Here is a 17,722-nt window from a genome sequence, read left to right on the forward strand (position 1 = left end):
GGTGGCTAAGATTGAGCTTGATACTTATCTCTCAGATGCCATGTATGATCTGCTAAGTCCATGGCCCTTGAAGTGGCCTCTCGCCATACTTTGTGGCTTCGGGGTTGGTCGGCAGATGTGGCTTCAAAGGCTAAGCTCAGTAAAATTCCTTTTAGGGGCTCCTTCCTTTTTGGGGAGGAGTTGGATAAGCTTGTTCAGATCTTGAGTGACTCTAAGGTACCCCGGCTTCCAGAGGACTGTCTTTGCCAGGCATTGGGGGGTGGCGTCACCCATGGGCTTCTGCGTGATTTTTGCTAGTATTGCCCTGGCTGGGGTGTGGCCTCTCTTCCTTCCAGAGGACGTTTCTTTCAGCGCATGCATTCCTTTCGGGGAGCCCACTTGGGGGTGGTCATGACCCCTCTGCTGTCTTCCCGGTCCAAAGACTCCTTGCGGGCCCTTCCCCTGGTGTCTGTGGGAGTCTGATTGCGGGAGTTTTACCAGGGATGGGCCAAGATCACTATGTATCTGTGGGTCCTGGAAGTGATTTGAGACTGCTCTGCTCTGGAGTTTTCCTGGCCCATGCCAGATCTTTTCCTCTCTTCTCCTTGTCGGGCAGCTTGGAAGAAGTGGGCTTTTTATCAGACCCTGCAAAGGTTGCTGGACCTCAAAGCGGTAGTCCCAGTGCCTCCTTAGGAATTTTGTACAGGCAGGCACTCTTGCCTCATAGTGCCCAAGAAAGAGGATTTTTTTGACCCATCTTGGATCTGAAAGGTGTCAAAAGGGTGCTTCGGGTTCCTCCTTATTGCATGAAGACCCTGAAATCCATAATTCTTGTCATACATCCTGGGGAATTTCTGACTTCTCTCGAGCTGATGGCGATCTACCTGCATGTTCCAATTCAGGCCTCAGCTCAGCGATTCCTTCGCTTATGTGCAAGTTTAGCATCTTTTTGAGGGGTAGTGGTCCGCACGTGGCATGGTTCCCCTTTGCATGTCTTTGCCTCACATCTTGGAGTTCTTGCAGGATGGCCTGGACCAGGGTCTTGCCTGGTCTTCCCTTAGGGTGCAGCTTTGTCGTCTTTTCACGGCCTGTTGCATGGCTGGCATTTGGCCTCTTCGGATGTGATTCACTTCTTGAATGGTGAAACTGACCCAGCCACCAGTTCGTCCTTCACTTCCAGCCTGGGATTTCAATCTGGTTCTCTTCATGCTCGTTTGTCCTCCTTTTAAGCCTCTTGGCTCTTGTATGTTGAAGGACCTTTCTCTTAAGGAAGTGTTCCTGGTGGCCATTATATCCACGAGACGTGTTTCTGAACTGCAGGCATTTTTGTGTAGGCCTCCCTTCCTGGAGTTTTCTAGGGAGTGGGTCATGCTGCAGCTGGTTCCCTCCCTTCTGCCTAAGGTGGTTTCGCCTTTTCATGTTAACCAATCTGTTGTCCTTCTGGTCTTAGGTAGTTGGGAGGGCTCTTTGGAGTAGAGGCAGTTGTGAAAATTGGATATCCATAGGGTCATTCGTGCTTATGTTCAGCGGATCCAGGAGTTCTGTCAGTCTTTGTTCTTTTAGCAGGTCCATCGTAAGGGGGACAATGCTTCCAAGGCTACGATTGCATTTTGGATCAAGGAGGCTATCACTTTGGCGTACATTCTTCAAAAGAACCCTGTTCTAGATTTTCTCAAAGCTCATTCCACTCGGTGGCAGGCAGCTTCTTGGGCTGAGTCTTCTCTTGTGCCTCCGGTGGATATCTGTAAAGCTGCGGTTTGGTCTCCATTTCTTCATCACTGCCATGTGGTCCTTCAGACGCGTTGAGATGCAGAGTTCGGTGAACGTGTTCTTGTGGCAGCCCTTCGGGGTCCCTCCTATGATGGGTACTGCTTTGATACATTGTATCTATTTAGGGATGCCTTTGATGTTAAGCTTTTTAAATCAGGATCTCTGCTTTACATTCCAGGGGGGGGGGGGGTCAGCTCTTCCGCAGAGCTACTCTCTCTCTCATGTTTCCTGCTGTCTTAAATCTCTCCCCCTTATTTCTAGTTTGTCTTCATCTCTACCTTTTACATTGTTGCTACTCACCCATCCTGTTGTCCTTCCCCTTCTTCTTGTTCTTTCCTATCCATTATTGTATTTACTACCCTCCTCTCCCATTGGCACAGTAAGTCCTGTACATCTTTTGTATGTCTGTCATATGGTTCCCCTTGAATGTTGTACATTTTTTTTTTAACTATGTTAATCGCTTAGAATTTTGATTAAGCGATTTTTATCAAATTTTACATAAAACTTGAAACTTGTTTCATTTCTGTGCCGGTCTTGAGGGATGCTAAAGAAGGAGAAATTAGGTTCTTACCTGCTCATTTTCTTTCTTTTAGTCGCAGATCCTGCACTGTCATTTTTATTCGGTGTCTTTTCACGAAGAGTACGTTTTTTTTTCTATGGGTTTTTTTTTTTTTTTTTTGTCTGGGTTGTAGGAGAGTTCAATAAGAGCAGCAGTGTTTGGTTCGTCTGGCTTAGCTAGCAAGTTGTGGGGACAGTATTGAAGGTTCTTATTCTAATCAGTATCCAAGTGTTTTCCCTGCCCACTTTGGATGATTACTTGATATTCTCCTTCTGGGAGTGAAGTTGGTGTTTTATAGTTCACAGTTCTTAATTCATGCTTGGCTATTTGTCAGACTGGTTGTAGTTGGGACTGCACAGCTTACTTGTACTACAGCCAAAAGTCATTGTCTCAGTTTCCACTCAGTTATGTGCCGGTTTGGAGAGACTAAGGGCTAGATTCACAAAGCAAACTGATCGTGTACTGATTGGTTTGCGACCTGATTTTACTCAGGCCCGATTCACTTACCTCTGTGCCGACCACCCTCCGATCCGCGCATGCAGATGAGGGGAACAGCATGCAGAGTAAGCAAGGACGCAATTCACTAACCAAAACCCTGCTGGCCGATCATAAACAAGCAACTGCTGAGGACCAGTCGCTCAAGCCCTTTCCGACTGCCCTGCCTTCTGCCGCTCTGCTATAAGCCCCAATCCTCCTGCCTGCCCTGAATGAATCTCCTGCTCTCAGCCCGCCCTGCTCAGCCCCGATTATTCTGCCTTTTGCCACCCTGCTCAGCCCTGATTCTCCTGCCTTTCTGCAACCCTGCTCTTGCCGCCCTGACTGTTGCTGGCTCTTAAAAAGCCTCGGTTCTCTCACACATTTCTCAGGGCATGTTCTCCTCCCCAGCCTCCTGAGCTGAAACTTTCTCACGAGCCCATTTTACTCTCCTGTGTCCCAGGCTAGCCTGCCCTTACCCACAGTGCAGCCGTGCTTTAAACCCGTGGGTTAAAACCATGGGCTTCCACTCCAGGGAAGGGCAGGCTAGCCTGGGACACAGGAGAATAAACGGGCTTGTGAAAAGTTTCACAGCTCTCAGAAAAAAATCTTTCCTCCTCTGCTTGCAGGCACCCAACCCCATTGCACGCTGGAGTGAGGAAATAGCAGTCCCCCTTGTCTTCTTGTAACCCACAGGAAGCTATTGTGTGTGTGCCTGAAGGTTATCCCAGTGTTTCCTATTTGCAAGTGGGGGGTGAACTTCGGTTACTAAATTGCAGCAAACCTGTTTGTTCAGAATCCCATGGAGAGCATGCGCAGACCATCTACAGGCAAACAAGATGATCTGCGCATGTTTCAGGATCACTCTTCTGTGATCTGTGGGGTCAGTAAGGGGTGGGCGTCCAATCAGGCTAATTTGCATGGAGACAAATGGTGAATCAATTGGCTGGCCAGTGATCGCATAGGAACAGACAGACTGGAAAGGTAGGGTGGGCTTAGTGAATCTAGCTCGAAAAGAAAATTAGTAGGTAAGAACCTAATTTCTCCTTCCTCTCCAAGGCGTGTTTATGAGCTATGGGTACATTAGGTAGATTGTGAGCCCGCCGGGACAGACAGGGAAAAATGATTTGAGTACCTGAATAAATTCATATAAAGCGTTCTGAACTCCCCTGGGAGAACGGTATAGAAAAATTGAAATAAATAAATAAATAATAATAATTAAAAAAAAAAAAAGTCTAAAAAGTGGCCTAAATGGGTACTTGGACGATCAAAAAGCCTGATCGTCCAAGTACCCATAATCAAAGCTGGTTTTAGACGTATCTAAAACCAGCTTAGGCCTTTTCCCTGCCTCTAAACACAGAGAGAAAAGAGGCATTTTTAGAGGAGGGGAAAGGGCGGGAGGTGGGCTGACCTAGACCTAGGTGTACAACAGGTAAGAAACATAGAAACATAGTGGCAGAAAAGGGCTATAGCCCACCAAGTCTGCCCATTCCAAAGTATTCACTCCCGAATTTACTCCCTTAAAGATCCCACGTGAGTATCCCATTTACTCTTAAAATCCTTCACGCTGCTGGCTTCAACAACCTGCAGTGGGAGTTTGTTCCACTGATCCACCACTCTTTCGGTGAAGAAGTACTTTCTGGAGTCTCCTTGAAACTTTCCTCCTCTGATCTTCAGCGGATGCCCTCTGGTGGTCGAGGGACCCATAAGACAGAAGATATCATCTTCCGACTCAATGCGACCCGTGATGTACTTAAACGTTTCAATCATGTCTCCCCTTTCTCTTCGTTCCTCAAGTGAGTACAGTCACAACTTCTTTAGTCTTTCTTCATACGTTAGATCCTTTAGCCCCGAGACCATCCTGGTGGCAATTCGCTGAACCGACTCGATCCTCAGCATGTCTTTACGGTAGTGTGGTCTCCAGAATTGAACACAGTACTCCAAGTGAGGCCTCACCATGGATCTGTACAATGGCATAATGACTTCAGGTCTCCTGCTGACAAAACCTCTGCGGATACAACCCATCATTTGTCTTGCCTTGGAGGAAGCCTTCTCCACTTGATTGGCAGCCTTCATGTCATCACTAATAATCACTCCTAGATCACGTTCTTCCTTGGTCCTAACCAAGGTCTCTCCATTTAGTGCATAAGTTCTGCGCGGGTTTCTCTTACCCAGGTGCATTACCTTGCATTTTTTAGTATAACCAAAACATTTGGCAGGTTGCCTAGTCGGCACTTAATACGTTTTGACTTAGACCAAGTCAAAACAGGTATGAGTGCTGAAAAGGAGTCGCTGAGCTGATCGTGGCTGCTGCGATCAGCTCAGTGTCCTCAGCAACCTGCCTACCCCCTACAGCAATGGTCGTGGCAGGAGAGATTGCTCATCTCCCCTGCCGCAATCCACTCTTCCCCCCCCCACACACACAACGATCAGGGCAAGAGGAAGCCCAAGCCCTCTTGCCCCAGTGGCACCCCGATTCCCTGACTATGTTTGGGGCAAGAGGGAGCCCAAGCCCTCTTACCTCGCGATCCCATCCCCCCCCCCCCCCTAGGCTGAGTACGTTCAGGGCCAGGAGGGAGCCCAAGCCCTCCTGGCCCGCGACATCCTCTAAACCCCCCCTCCACACTAAAATACAGGCAGGAAGGATCCCAGGCCCTCCTGCCCTCGAAGCAATCCCCCCCCTTCCCCGTACCTTACAAAATGTTGGTCGGACGGACGGGTTTGGCACTCGTCCGTCCGACCAACATTTTGTAGGTAGGGGGTGGGGGGGGGGGCGGTCATGGGGAGGGTTTCGTTGAGGACAGGAGGGCCTGGGATCCCTCCTGCCTGTATTTTAGTGGGGGGTGGGGGTTAGAGGGTGTCGCGGGCCAGGAGGGCTTGGGCTCCCTCCTGGCCGGATCATGTGGGAGGGGGAGAGATCGCCGGGCCAGGAGGGCTTGGGCTCCCTCCTGGCTAAATCGTTTGGGGAGAGGGGGTTGAGCTCATGGGGCAAGAGGGCTTGGGCTCCCTCTTGCCCCGATGTCGTCGGGGTTGGGGGTGGGTTCTGTAACCGGTGTTGTTTTTGACAGACACCGGTTACAGAATCCAGCTTTTAGGCAAAAGACTGGATCCTCCTTCGCCTAAAAGCCCTTGTTTTGGACGTTTGGGGCTTAGGCTTTTTAGGTTGATTTATATGGTATAAGTTTAAACGTAGTGGTGGTCTGGGTGTTTAAAAAGCTGAACGTAGAGGCAGGCCATTATCCAAAAAACCCTCCTTTTGGAAGTGTGTTGTTTTATTTTTTTTTTTGATAATGGACATTTTCCCTGCTTCTACTTTTAATGTTTAAGGCCTTAGGCCAAAAGGGGACTTAGACGTTTTTTTTAATTATGCCCCTCTACATGTTTATGAGCAGATCAAAGTCTTGTTGGAGGAGTCTACCTGTTCCTTCTCCTGTAGGAGTGTCGCCAGTTTTGAAACCAAGTGACTGGGGGCAGCATGGATAAGTAGGAGGTACTGAAAATGATGATCAGTAGCTCCTGCAACAAACTTGCGGGAGCTTTTAAATAAATTATTTCAGTGTCATCCAGACATATGTTGTACTCTTTTTTTTTTCTTCTTTGTGGTTTCTCCAAGTATATTGTGGGATATAAGTCTTTCTTTTTAGTTTTGCTTGATGGTGAAATAGTAAAGCAGTTTTTTCACATGTGCATAGGTGCTTTTGAACCAAGTGTGTGGGGATCTCATATCTGCCTGTGAGAAGTACATTTCTCCCATTACCCTGACAGAAAATGGAGCTGGTCAACTAGATGAGGAATTGTTGGTAAGCCCTGATGACCCTTTCAAATATGTTTCATAATGTGCATTGTGAAGATTCTATCTAGCTAGAGATTTGAACTCTGGAATAGAGAATGGCACGGGGAGAAAGCTTGTCCTTGCCCTGTCCCCATGAACTCAGTTCTTGTCCTTGCCCTGTCCCTGCAAACTGCCTGATCCCATCCGCACAAGCCTTGAATAGTTATGATTTTATAATGAAATCATATTAAAATAAAAAAGAAACAATATTCTCTACAACTGTCATTTTATAAATCACAAATACAGAAGAACAAAAATCAACAAAATCCCTGTCTTCCTTCCCCTCTAACAAATATCCCAAAACTGAACAAGCCAAATTACTACAGAATGCCAAATCCATAATACCTGACTAAAAATGATAAACATACAGTAAATTAAACCAAAATCCTAAGAAGCCACACCTTGTATAGATCCATTTCCTCCTATATTGTGCAATACAAAGATCACACATGGCGGGAATAGTGATAGGAGAGTGTAACTAGGGCAATTTTTCCGTAGCCAGAGAGAGCCCTAAGCCTGCTGGAAGCTGAAGAAGGCACAGCCTGGTAGGGGGCTTGGTGGATCCAAGTTATGTCTTAACACCAGCTCTGGTAGGATACACATTTCAAATCTGATATATTCTAATCACAAAATAAGAAAAAGTAGAAAAATAATTTTATTTTCTGCCTCATTTTATTTTTCAAATCATGTTGGTCACAAGCTCTGTTTTCTTTTCTTCTCTTATTTCACTTGCCAGGGTCTCCTGATTATTTGGCATTTCTTCTTTTTCCATGCTCGCCATTTATCTTCCATCTCTGTGTATGTATTTTTCCCCATGTTCAGCATCTCCCTTCTCTGCGTCTCCTACACTTTCCTTTCTAGTATTTCCTCTGTGCCCATCTCCCTGCCTTCATCATCATCATCACCATTCTATGTCCTTATCCCTTCCCCTGTGTGCAGTATCATCCTCTGTCCCGATGCATTTCCCTTTTGCGTTCCTATTCTCCCCCATGTCTAGCCATGTTCCCTCTGTGTCCATATGCTCTCCCATGTCTGGCATTGCCCTTCTGTGTTCATATACTTACCCCCATGCAACATTCCCCTTTGTGTCCCTGTCCCTATGCTCCCATCCATGCCCACCATTTCCCCTCTTCATATATCTCCCTGTGTCCAGCTTCTCCCCTCTTACTTCCTTACACCAATGTATCTCTCGCCCTCTTTCTTCCCTCTCTCCGCTTTGTTCAATATTTCACGCCCTCTTTCTTCCCTCTCTCCGCTTTGTTCAATATTTCACTCCCTCTTCCTTCATTTCCTTGGTTCAGCTTCTCTCTTCCATGCAGGTCCAGCACCCTTTTCATGGATCCAACACCTCTCTCACTTTCCAACCACCCCCCCCTTTCCATGGGTACAGCATCTCTATCCCTTCTGGCACCTCTCTCCCTTTTCTGGAGCACCAGCCCTACCCCCACTTGGGTCTGGCACCAGCCCTCATCACCATATGGGTCCAGCAGCTTTCTCCCTTCAGCTCTAGCTCTGGAGCCTGCCAGCCAGCAGCACCACTCCCCCATGGATCTCGCAGCCCAAGCAACCCCCTTCACAAATCCAGCAGACCCAGCAAGCCCTTCCCTATGGTGAGAAAAAATGCAGAACCCCCCCCCCACCCAATAAAACAAAAAAACCTGTGATTCCCGTACCCGCAGGTCTGCCCCTCTATGCCTCCCTCCCCTCCTGCCCTGAGCCTTTTGGTTCCATAGGAGCTTCAGTGATCAAAGGAAAATTTCACAGGCCTGCTCTGGGGCCTTCAGTTGAGTCCCTGCTTTCGATGTAACTTCTGGTTTTCGTGGAAAAAGCTTTGCTCCTGCACACATGGTAAACCTGCTGGGGTTTTTTCCCTGTTATCATGGATTTGCCACAATTTACTGCAGGTCCTGTGTCATTCTCTACATAGGAACTTTCTATGCCCCAAATCGCTCATCCACTGGTCTAAAGGAACAGCTGGGTTATTAAGCGACCCCTACCTATTTAAAGATACGATGGGACAGAAAGGGAGGGAAACTAGCCTGTCAATATGTATGGTTGTTTCAGAGTGTTTATGATCCTTCCTAAACCCTTCCCTCCTCTTAACCTGCCATTCCAGCTATCAGATATTTTGCTCCTTTCTCCCTTTTTTTTTCTTCTCACTCTTTTTGCATTTTCTTCCTCCTTTTTGACCATTGTGTATCTAAGTAGTTTACAAGTCTGTGCAGTGCAACAAGCCCTTGTAAATAAATGTGTTTATGTGGAACTTTGCATTCACCTACCTCTATAAGCACATTAAGAAAACAGAGCTGTTGCTTTCTTTGCTTTAGGTACGGCATCTCTTCATGCTTGGGGAGGCTGCCCAGCTGTGCCCAGCCAAAGTAGAGAAGCAAGTCTTCCTTCTAGTCCAGTCCATCCTAGCCTCTTCACAGTGTAAGTGTCCTTCAGCCTTTCATAAAACACTTGGATATTCTGTGTGTTCTAGTATGTAACATTTCATTTTATTTCTTTTGGCAGTAACCAACCCTACAGCAGATGATGACATCTTGGCTTCTCAACCATTGTCTCAGTTTAGAGGATCCACTATGTCTCCTCTTGTCAGAGCACATGCCTTTATTACACTGGGTAAGAGCAGTTTGCTGGGAACAGAGATTTTTGTCTCCTTCCTCCCTCTCCCCCTCCCCCTTGATACCCATCAAGACCATTATGTGACCTAAAGAGGGACAAAGAAAAAAGGGGTTATAAAGAAGCTTTCCATTCAAGTGCTGGTTGTTCTACAACAGGGAAACTGTGCTTACAGCATGAGGAGCTGGCAAAGAAATGTATTGCGGCCTTTGCACGGGAGCTGGAGGTGTGTGAAGATGTGGCCATTCGCAATAATGTCGTTATCGTGATGTGTGACCTATGCATCCGGTACACCACCATGGTGGACAGGTACATCCCCAATATTTCTGTGTGCCTGAAGGATAAGGATCCTTTCATCCGGAAGCAAACTCTCATCATGCTAACCAACCTACTGCAGGTGAGGACACAAAGTAACCCCTGAAGAGATAAACATTTTGCACAAACTATAGCAGTTTTGCAATCTGTGCATTTTGGCAGAACATTTCATGATATGAATGGATAAATAACATACAGTATATTCATTGTTAGGAAAAAAATTATTTTTACATTAAAATCTATTACCCAATTTTCTATTCCTCCAATACCAAATTTAGGGTCCCTTTTACAAAGCCACGGTAGCGAGTCCCCCGAGACAAATATACTGAATCCCATTCAATTCCTATGGGCTTCAGTGTACTTGCCATGGGATAATCACTACCATGGCTTTGTAAAGAGGCCCTTATTTTGAGGTGAATCACATAATAAAGAGCTGGAACAATCCTAGAAATTACAAAATTGTAGGTCAACAGTTTGATTCTATTTAAAAATAGTCCTTTAACTACTTAGAAAACACATTGAGCTGTAAAGATATGAATGTGTCCAGCCAGTTCTGAACCCTAGCAGTGAATAGTTTGAGTTGAACCTTTCTTTTCCTTTGTAGGGGCTGCTTTATGGTTTCAAGTTTTAACAATGACGTATGTGCTTTGTCTACAGGAAGATTTTGTGAAGTGGAAAGGTTCTCTGTTCTTTAGGTTCATCAGTGTGGTGGTTGATCCAGACCCCGATATCTCCAGGTAAGAATAGCATACAATAAAATAAATTTCTTTCTATTCAGTGTGACTTCATGAAACCCTTTGTTCTCTGTTTCCATTATAGATGCTGGTTTTAATCACTAAAACAGAATATTCCATAGCCTCCCTCTAGATCAGCACAGATGAGTTTACGCAGGACTACCAGCAGATGGAGACTGAGAAACATTGAATTTCAATTAACCCTATAAGTGGGCTGTGCAATCCCCTGAAAGTCAGTCTCCACCTGCTGGCAGAGGAGCATAAACCCATCCATTCTGTGCCGGTGTGGAGGGACTAAAAGAAAGAGAATTAGAAGGTAGGGACCTAATTTCTCCTTTTCATGGATAAAATAGTATTCTTTAGCATATCTCTAGACTGGTATAGCTTCACTGATGGGTAATAGCTCACTTTCACCAGCAGGTAGAGAGTGAGACCAAACTTCGGTTATAGTATTAATAGCTGTAGCTTCCTCTAGCAACTCAGTCTTTGCTCAGTTTCTCGGCAGATGAAGGTGAGCTGTGCCAGTCTCCCCTTAATTAGGCCTGTTGGAATTTATTTAGCACTCCTTGTCCCGTTCTTGTGCTGGACTGAGCTGGGGGGGGACCCTATTTGGGGTTATCACACTCGACAGGTCTCAAGTTGAATCCCTCCCCCCCTTTCCTCCACCTCCCCATATTTTTGTAGAGGTGCCTCAGCTGTAAGCCTTGCCACCGATACCGGCAAGGCATATAGCTTAGAGAGCCAGTGGAGTCTGTTTTGAAAAAATAAAAATCCTGAGGCAGTACCGGTCTGAAGGGATCCTTCAGTGCTTGGCAATTGATTTTTCTTTGTTAACTGGCACTTTACTTACTGCTTAGTTGCTTATTGCGCAATGAGCATTTTTAAAGGGGGAAAATTTGGTAAATTTATGCAATGATTTCACATTATATTACATTGTTCTGCATCATATTGTATTTCACTGTATTGTATTCCACTTAATTCTACTGTGTTTTGCGTCTTCGCCGATATGTCTCAGTTCTCTTGCTGTGAACTGCCCGGAACTTCTGGTTGGGCGGTATATAAGAAAATAAATTAGTATTGTGCTCCAGACATGAGGCAGTTGCTGCTGGCCTGTGCATACGGTGTGCAGGCCACCGCAAAGGGGAATCCTCATCGGCATCGGGTGCCGGCGTCCAGGGATCCCCTTTGCAAGTGCTTCTCATGCCGGCAGCTGACAGCGGGGAAGCCCAGGCCCACACAGGGATTCCCCTAGCCGCCGACAGTCAGGGAAATAAGGTTTCCCTTACCGCCAATGGTGCTGGGGATTCCCTTACCGCTGCTGCCAACTTGCCTTATTTAGCAGCTGGAGCAATTCAGGCCTCGGGGGTTTCGTTTTTGGCGGGCTCTGCTCCGATTTTGGTGGGAAGCACCTCCATCTTGTCTGTAGCCTCAGGTGACCTTCCACCTGTATTGAAGAGACAGGGATAGGTTTCTGCTGAGTCTCCTGCTATGACGGGGAGTCCATTGGGCCGCCAGGGACTTTCCCTCTGATTTTGTCTTTATCTTGTGTAGGGCTTATTTTCAGGCGGCCGAGGGTCCTGCTTCCGCCCCGGGAGTCTCTGGGGGGTGGTTTCCCTCGATGACTACTCCAGTTGCATCCCTCCTCAGCGCCAGTTGTGTCGCCCATCTTCTCTCTCCAAGTGATTGAGGGTCTCTTGGCACGATGATTTTTCATAAGAACAGTTTTCTATTGATGAGGACCTAGATCTTTTGGGAGACTTCTAGAATCCTCACGGGGGGACTGATGCCGTTAGCGATGGCTTTGCAGTTCCATCAGCTGGCGAGGATGCGTCCATGGTGCGCATTTTTCAGCGAGAAGAGCAACAGTTGCTTATTCTTCAGGTCTCCTTGGTGTTGCGTTTTGAGGAAGACACGAAGGAACCCACATGTGTGTTGGACCCTCCGCTTAGGATCTGCTCTGCATCCCTCTCTTTTCCTATGCATAAAGATATTTGGGATTTTTCTTGCGCAGTGGGAAGTGCCAGAGGTGCCCTTTCATTTTGCGCATTCTGTGGCCTGCCTGTATCCCATCACAGGGTGGGATAGGGCTACCTTGAAGCGTAGGTTAGAGCAGTGGTTCCCAACCCTGTCCTGGAGGAACACCAGGCCAATTGGGTTTTCAGGCTAGCCCTAATGAATATGCATGAAGCAAATTTGCATGCCTATCACTTCTATCATATGCAAATCTCTCTCATGCATATTCATTAGGGCTAGCCTGAAAACCCGATTGGCCTGGTGTTCCTCCAGGACAGGGTTGGGAATCACTGGGTTAGAGTTTCTTCTTAAGCAGGCATGATATTCTCACATGTGGGTGACGTCATCTATGGAGCCCCGATGCGGAAGCATTTTCAAGCAAACTTGATTGAAGATTTAAGTGTGCTCTGCTGCTCCATGCATGCGTGCCTTCCTGCTCCACTAGGGGGCGCATCCCCTCGTGGTCTCCAGTTCAAAATTTTCCGCTGAGCCTAGAAGTCGTGTTTTTCAGGCTCTGCCCCAACTGCCTTCTAGCACCGCGATTTTTCTTGGTTTTTTTTTTCTCGATTAAGTCGCTGTGCGCAAATTCTTTACTTTTCAACTTGATTCCTGCTTCGTTTTTGACGACCCGGAGGCTTCCGGGTCCCCGTGGCCGCGTGGCTACTCGAGCCGCGGCTACTTTCGATTCTATGTCCCGGCCTTTGACCGGCTTTAAAAAGTGCACCCGGTGTGAGCGGCTTCTTTCCATCACAGACCCGCATCGCCGGTGCATCCTCTGCCTGGGGGCGGCTCATCCAACCGACTCCTGCCCCCAGTGCGCTACTTTCCAGAACCGGGCCCTCCGTCGAAGAAAAGCCCGCATGGCGGACCTTTTCGCCCCGGACCAACCCTCTACCTCGGCCTCGAGGTCGGTCCCGGCCTCGACCTCGGCCCCGAATACCTCGGCATCGCCCCGAGACCCGAATCCGAAGCCCTCGGGACAGCAGAAAGCCTCGGCCCCGGGTAAGTCCCCTCTTCCTTCTTTCCGTAACATCGAAGAAGCCAGCCTCGGGGACACCGTCGACGCATGGCGGAAGCCCCATGCTTACAGCCCCGGCTAAGCCCTCCAAGCCTTCGGGCCGTGCCTCCACCACACGGGAATACTCTGATACGAGGTCGCCCCCGGTGGAGTGCACCGAGGCAGTGGACATGCCTTCGATGCTGTCCGTGCCCGTCTTCCAGGACCTACTCCAAGCGATGATCTCGTCGGAGCTGTCCACTGCAATGGCCCAGTTACAATCGGCCTCGACCTCGACCCCGCAGGTGCCAGACCAGCCTGAGCCTCGCATCGAGCAACCTCGGGGAAAAGTGCGCAAGCTTCGCCGCATCCCATCCTCCTCGGACTCCTCGCCTTGGCGCCCGAGACGCTCTCCCTCCGCAGACCGCCGCGGGGCAAAACGTCCTGCTAAAATGACGGAAACCTCGAACCGCCGTACCTCCAAGAAGGCCCGAGGTTCACCAACTCTACGAGGCCGTTCTCCTACACCTTGTACGGGACCACTAAGGGTGGCTGAGTTATCACTCTCCAACCCGCACATCCTCCGAACTCCCACTCGGACCGGGACCCCGACCCGAGATTGCAGGTATTCTCCGAGGGAGTCCGGGTCGAGGTCTCCGATTCGACATCGATTGGTACCCCGAACCCCGGCATCGTCTCCGAGGGGCTCCTCGAGACGCCGAAGATCGACGACCCAGGAACACTCCCATAGTGCCTCCCCTGTCTCGGAGCGTGGATCGGAGCAGGAACCTCGATACTCGAGGGAAGCCTCCCCATCCTTCTCCACCCGACGGAGGTCTCGTTCACCGACCCCGCACGGGGCCCCGGGAACATCCCGCCCATCCTTCACTCGCTTTGTCCAGGACATGGGCCACGCTTTGGACTTAGACCTCCAGTCCGACTCCAGATACTCTAAGGAGTACCTAGCGGAGCTGGATATGCCATCACTGCCCAGAGAGTCCCTCCGCTTACCACCTAACCCGGTACTCCAACAGGCCTTCTTCAGGAACCTGGAGACCCCCTACATGGTCACAGCCGTACCCTCCAAAATAGAGGCCAAGTACCGCACAGTACCCTACCCGGGATTCGAACAACCACAGCTCTCCCATCAGTCGCTGCTAGTAGAATCCTCCTTGAAAAAGGCTCACCCATCCCGGGTCTCAGCTGCGGTCCCCCCAGGCCGAGAAGGCCGAACCCTAGACAAGTTCGGCAGGAGACTATATCAAAATGCAATGATGGCCTCCAGGGTGCAAAGCTACACTTTCACCTTCACATCCTACCTCAAACACCGCATTGGACTATTGAGAGCCTTTGAGACTGACCTACCGGCCTCCCGGCAAGGAGCGTTTGGCCTGCTTTTAGAGTCCCTCTCCAACCTGCGCCTCCATCTATTCCACGCGGCCTAAGATGGCTTCGAACTCTCCTCCAGAGAGGCAGCCTTTGCTATCGCCATGCGCCGACTAGCTTGGCTGCGCCTGGTCGACATGGACCCCAACTTGCAGGACTGGTTGGCTAGCCTCCCCTGCATGGGAAAAGAACTGTTCGATGACACTATCGAGGCGGCTACAAAACGCCTCTCCGAACACGAACGTTCGTTCGCCTCCCTCGTCCGGCAAAAGCCTAAACCGCCCGCGTCCAGGCCATACAGGGCCCCTCCGCGCCGCTACCCACAAAAATCCACCCCTGCCTTCTCGCGGCCTCCACCCAGGTGTCCGCAAGCCCACCACCGGGCCATGCCCAAGTCCCAACCGCCTGCGACTACCAAACCATCCCCGTCCTTTTGACGGGATACGCGGAAGGGGGCGGGCCCCCTCCGCCATAGTCCCAGGCCTCCTTCCCATCGGGGGTCGCCTCAAAGCCTTTTACCCTCGCTGGGAACAAGTCACGTTGGACGCATGGGTCCTTGGCGTGATCTCATCAGGATACTCTCTCAACTTTCGGGCCATTCCTCCGGACAACCCCCCAAGGAATTGCCCTCCCAACCGGACGCATCTACCCCTGCTCCTCTCCGAAGCCCGAGACCTGCTTCGCCTGAGAGCAGTGGAGGAGGTTCCCCCCGACCAACGGGGGAAGGGCTTCTACTCCCGTTACTTCCTGGTACCAAAAAAAACGGGAGACCTACGCCCAATACTAGACTTGAGACGCCTCAACAAATTCCTAGTACGGGAAAAATTTTGGATGCTTTCCCTACCGACCCTCTACCCCCTGATCGACGAGGGCGACTGGCTCTGCTCCCTCGATCTGAAGGAGGCGTACACACATGTCCCAGTGCACCCCGCTCACCGCAAGTTCTTGCGTTTTCAGGTGGGGGACTGGCACCTACAATACCGAGTACTCCCTTTCGGCCTAGCATCATCACCTCGGGTCTTCACCAAGTGCCTCGTGGTGGTCGCAGCAACCTTACGTTCCCAGGGCCTCCAGGTATTCCCCTACCTGGACGACTGGCTGATCAAAGCCCCGTCCAGGGAAGGGGTTATCTCAGCGACCCAACAGACTATTACCTACCTACAAAGTCTGGGGTTCGAAATAAACTTCCCAAAATCCCAACTACGCCCCTCGCAGTCCCTACAGTTCATCGGGGCCACGCTGGATACGGTTCGCCTCCGTTCCTTCCTCCTCCCTCCGCGCCTAGAGGCGTTAGTAAGTCTGAGTCGAAGGATCTTTCTGCTGACCTCGGTATCAGCTCGACAGATGATGACTCTCCTAGGGCACATGGCCTCCACCGTCCATGTCACACCCTTTGCCCGCCTCCATCTGAGAATCCCTCAATGGACCCTGGCTTCTCAATGGCGTCAAGACCGGGACCCGATCGACCGCCCCGTGACAGTGACTCCTTCCTTGCAGAGATAGCTTCGCTGGTGGGCCAACTCTTCAAATCCTTCCAAAGGTTTACTCTTCCTCGCCCCTCATCACAGCAAGGTACTCACTACGGACTCGTCAGAGTACGCTTGGGGAGCCCATCTGGACGGCCTACGCACGCAGGGGATGTGGTCAGCGGAAGACCGCCGCTGTCACATCAACGTGCTAGAGCTCCGGGCCATCTATCTCGCAGCTGTAGCCTTTCAACATCTGCTCCACGACCGGGTTGTCCTCATCCGAACCGACAACCAGGTTGCAATGTACTATGTAAACAAACAAGGAGGAACAGGGTCTTGGTCCCTCTGTCGGAAAGCCCTGCGCCTCTGGAAATGGGCAATCTCCAACAACACCTTCCTTCGAGTGGTGTACATACAAGGAGAACAAAACTGCCTGGCGGACAGACTCAGCCGCCTCCTCCAGCCACACGAGTGGTCACTGCACTCTCAAACCCTACGACAGGTGTTCAAACAGTGGGGGACACCTCAAATAGATCTGTTCGTATCCCCCCACAATCACAAACTGCCTCTCTTCTGCTCCCGGATGTACTCCCCGGACCGGCTCGAGGCCGACGCCTTCCTCCTAGACTGGGAGGGAAGGTTCCTGTACGCGTTTCCGCCGTTTCCTCTGATCCCGCGGACGCTTGTCCACCTGAAAACAGTACAAGCCACCCTGATCCTGATTGCTCCTCGCTGGCCACGCCAGCCTTGGTTTTCCCTTCTACTTCAACTCAGTGTCAGAGATCCACTGCCTCTGCCTCTGTTTCCCTCTCTACTGTCACAAGGTCAGGGTTCGCTGTTACATCCCAATCTTCAATCTCTTCATCTGAATGCTTGGTTTCTTTCCCCCTGACTGCTCTCCCCGTGTCTCAATCAGTCAAGGAGATATTGGAGGCCTCTAGAAAGACCTCGACGAGAACCTGCTACTCCCAAAAGTGGACCAGATTCTCAACCTGGTGCTCCGCCCACAGTCAGGACCCGGTGTCGATCCCCGTCCCTCTGGTCCTTGACTATTTACTTCAATTATCTCACTCCGGCCTAAAGACCAACTCCATTCGAGTACACCTCAGTGCGATTGCGGCCTTTCATCAGCCCCTGGAAGGGAAAGCCCTCTCGCTCCATCCCTTAGTCTCTCGCTTCATGATGGGTCTTCTGAATGTCCACCCTCCTCTCAAACCCCCTCCGGTGGTTTGGGACCTTAACGTGGTTCTGGCTCAACTAATGAAACCTCCATTTGAGCCCCTAGACAAATGCCATCCAAAATTCCTCACTTGGAAGGTAATTTTCCTGCTCGCGCTCACTTCCGCCCGACGGGTTAGTGAGTTATAAGCTCTGGTAGCGGACCCACCCTTCACGGTATTCCATCACGACAAGGTGGTACTCCGCACCCATCCAAAGTTCTTGCCTAAAGTAGTGTCTGATTTTCACCTCAATCAGTCCATTGTCTTGCCTGTATTTTTTCCCAAGCCCCACTCTCACCCCGGAGAGGTGGCGCTCCATACTCTTGACTGTAAGAGAGCGTTGGCCTTCTAC

At 49.9% G+C, this 17,722-nt stretch overlaps 1 protein-coding gene across 2 annotated transcripts in view; it reads left to right on the forward strand.

Annotated features, from left to right (window-relative positions):
• The window catches only part of NCAPD3 (non-SMC condensin II complex subunit D3), a 196,370-nt gene that overhangs the window by 139,734 nt on the left and 38,914 nt on the right, over positions 1-17,722 (forward strand). For both annotated transcript variants that reach the window (XM_033919103.1, XM_033919104.1), the window contains exons 20-24: positions 6,475-6,582; positions 8,942-9,044; positions 9,129-9,236; positions 9,395-9,633; positions 10,209-10,288. In XM_033919103.1, the coding sequence (XP_033774994.1) occupies positions 6,475-6,582; positions 8,942-9,044; positions 9,129-9,236; positions 9,395-9,633; positions 10,209-10,288 (638 nt within the window). The remainder of the gene's footprint in view (positions 1-6,474; positions 6,583-8,941; positions 9,045-9,128; positions 9,237-9,394; positions 9,634-10,208; positions 10,289-17,722) is intronic.

The sequence above is a fragment of the Geotrypetes seraphini genome, chromosome 13, assembly GCF_902459505.1.
Source record: "Geotrypetes seraphini chromosome 13, aGeoSer1.1, whole genome shotgun sequence".
Lineage (NCBI taxonomy): Eukaryota > Metazoa > Chordata > Amphibia > Gymnophiona > Dermophiidae > Geotrypetes > Geotrypetes seraphini.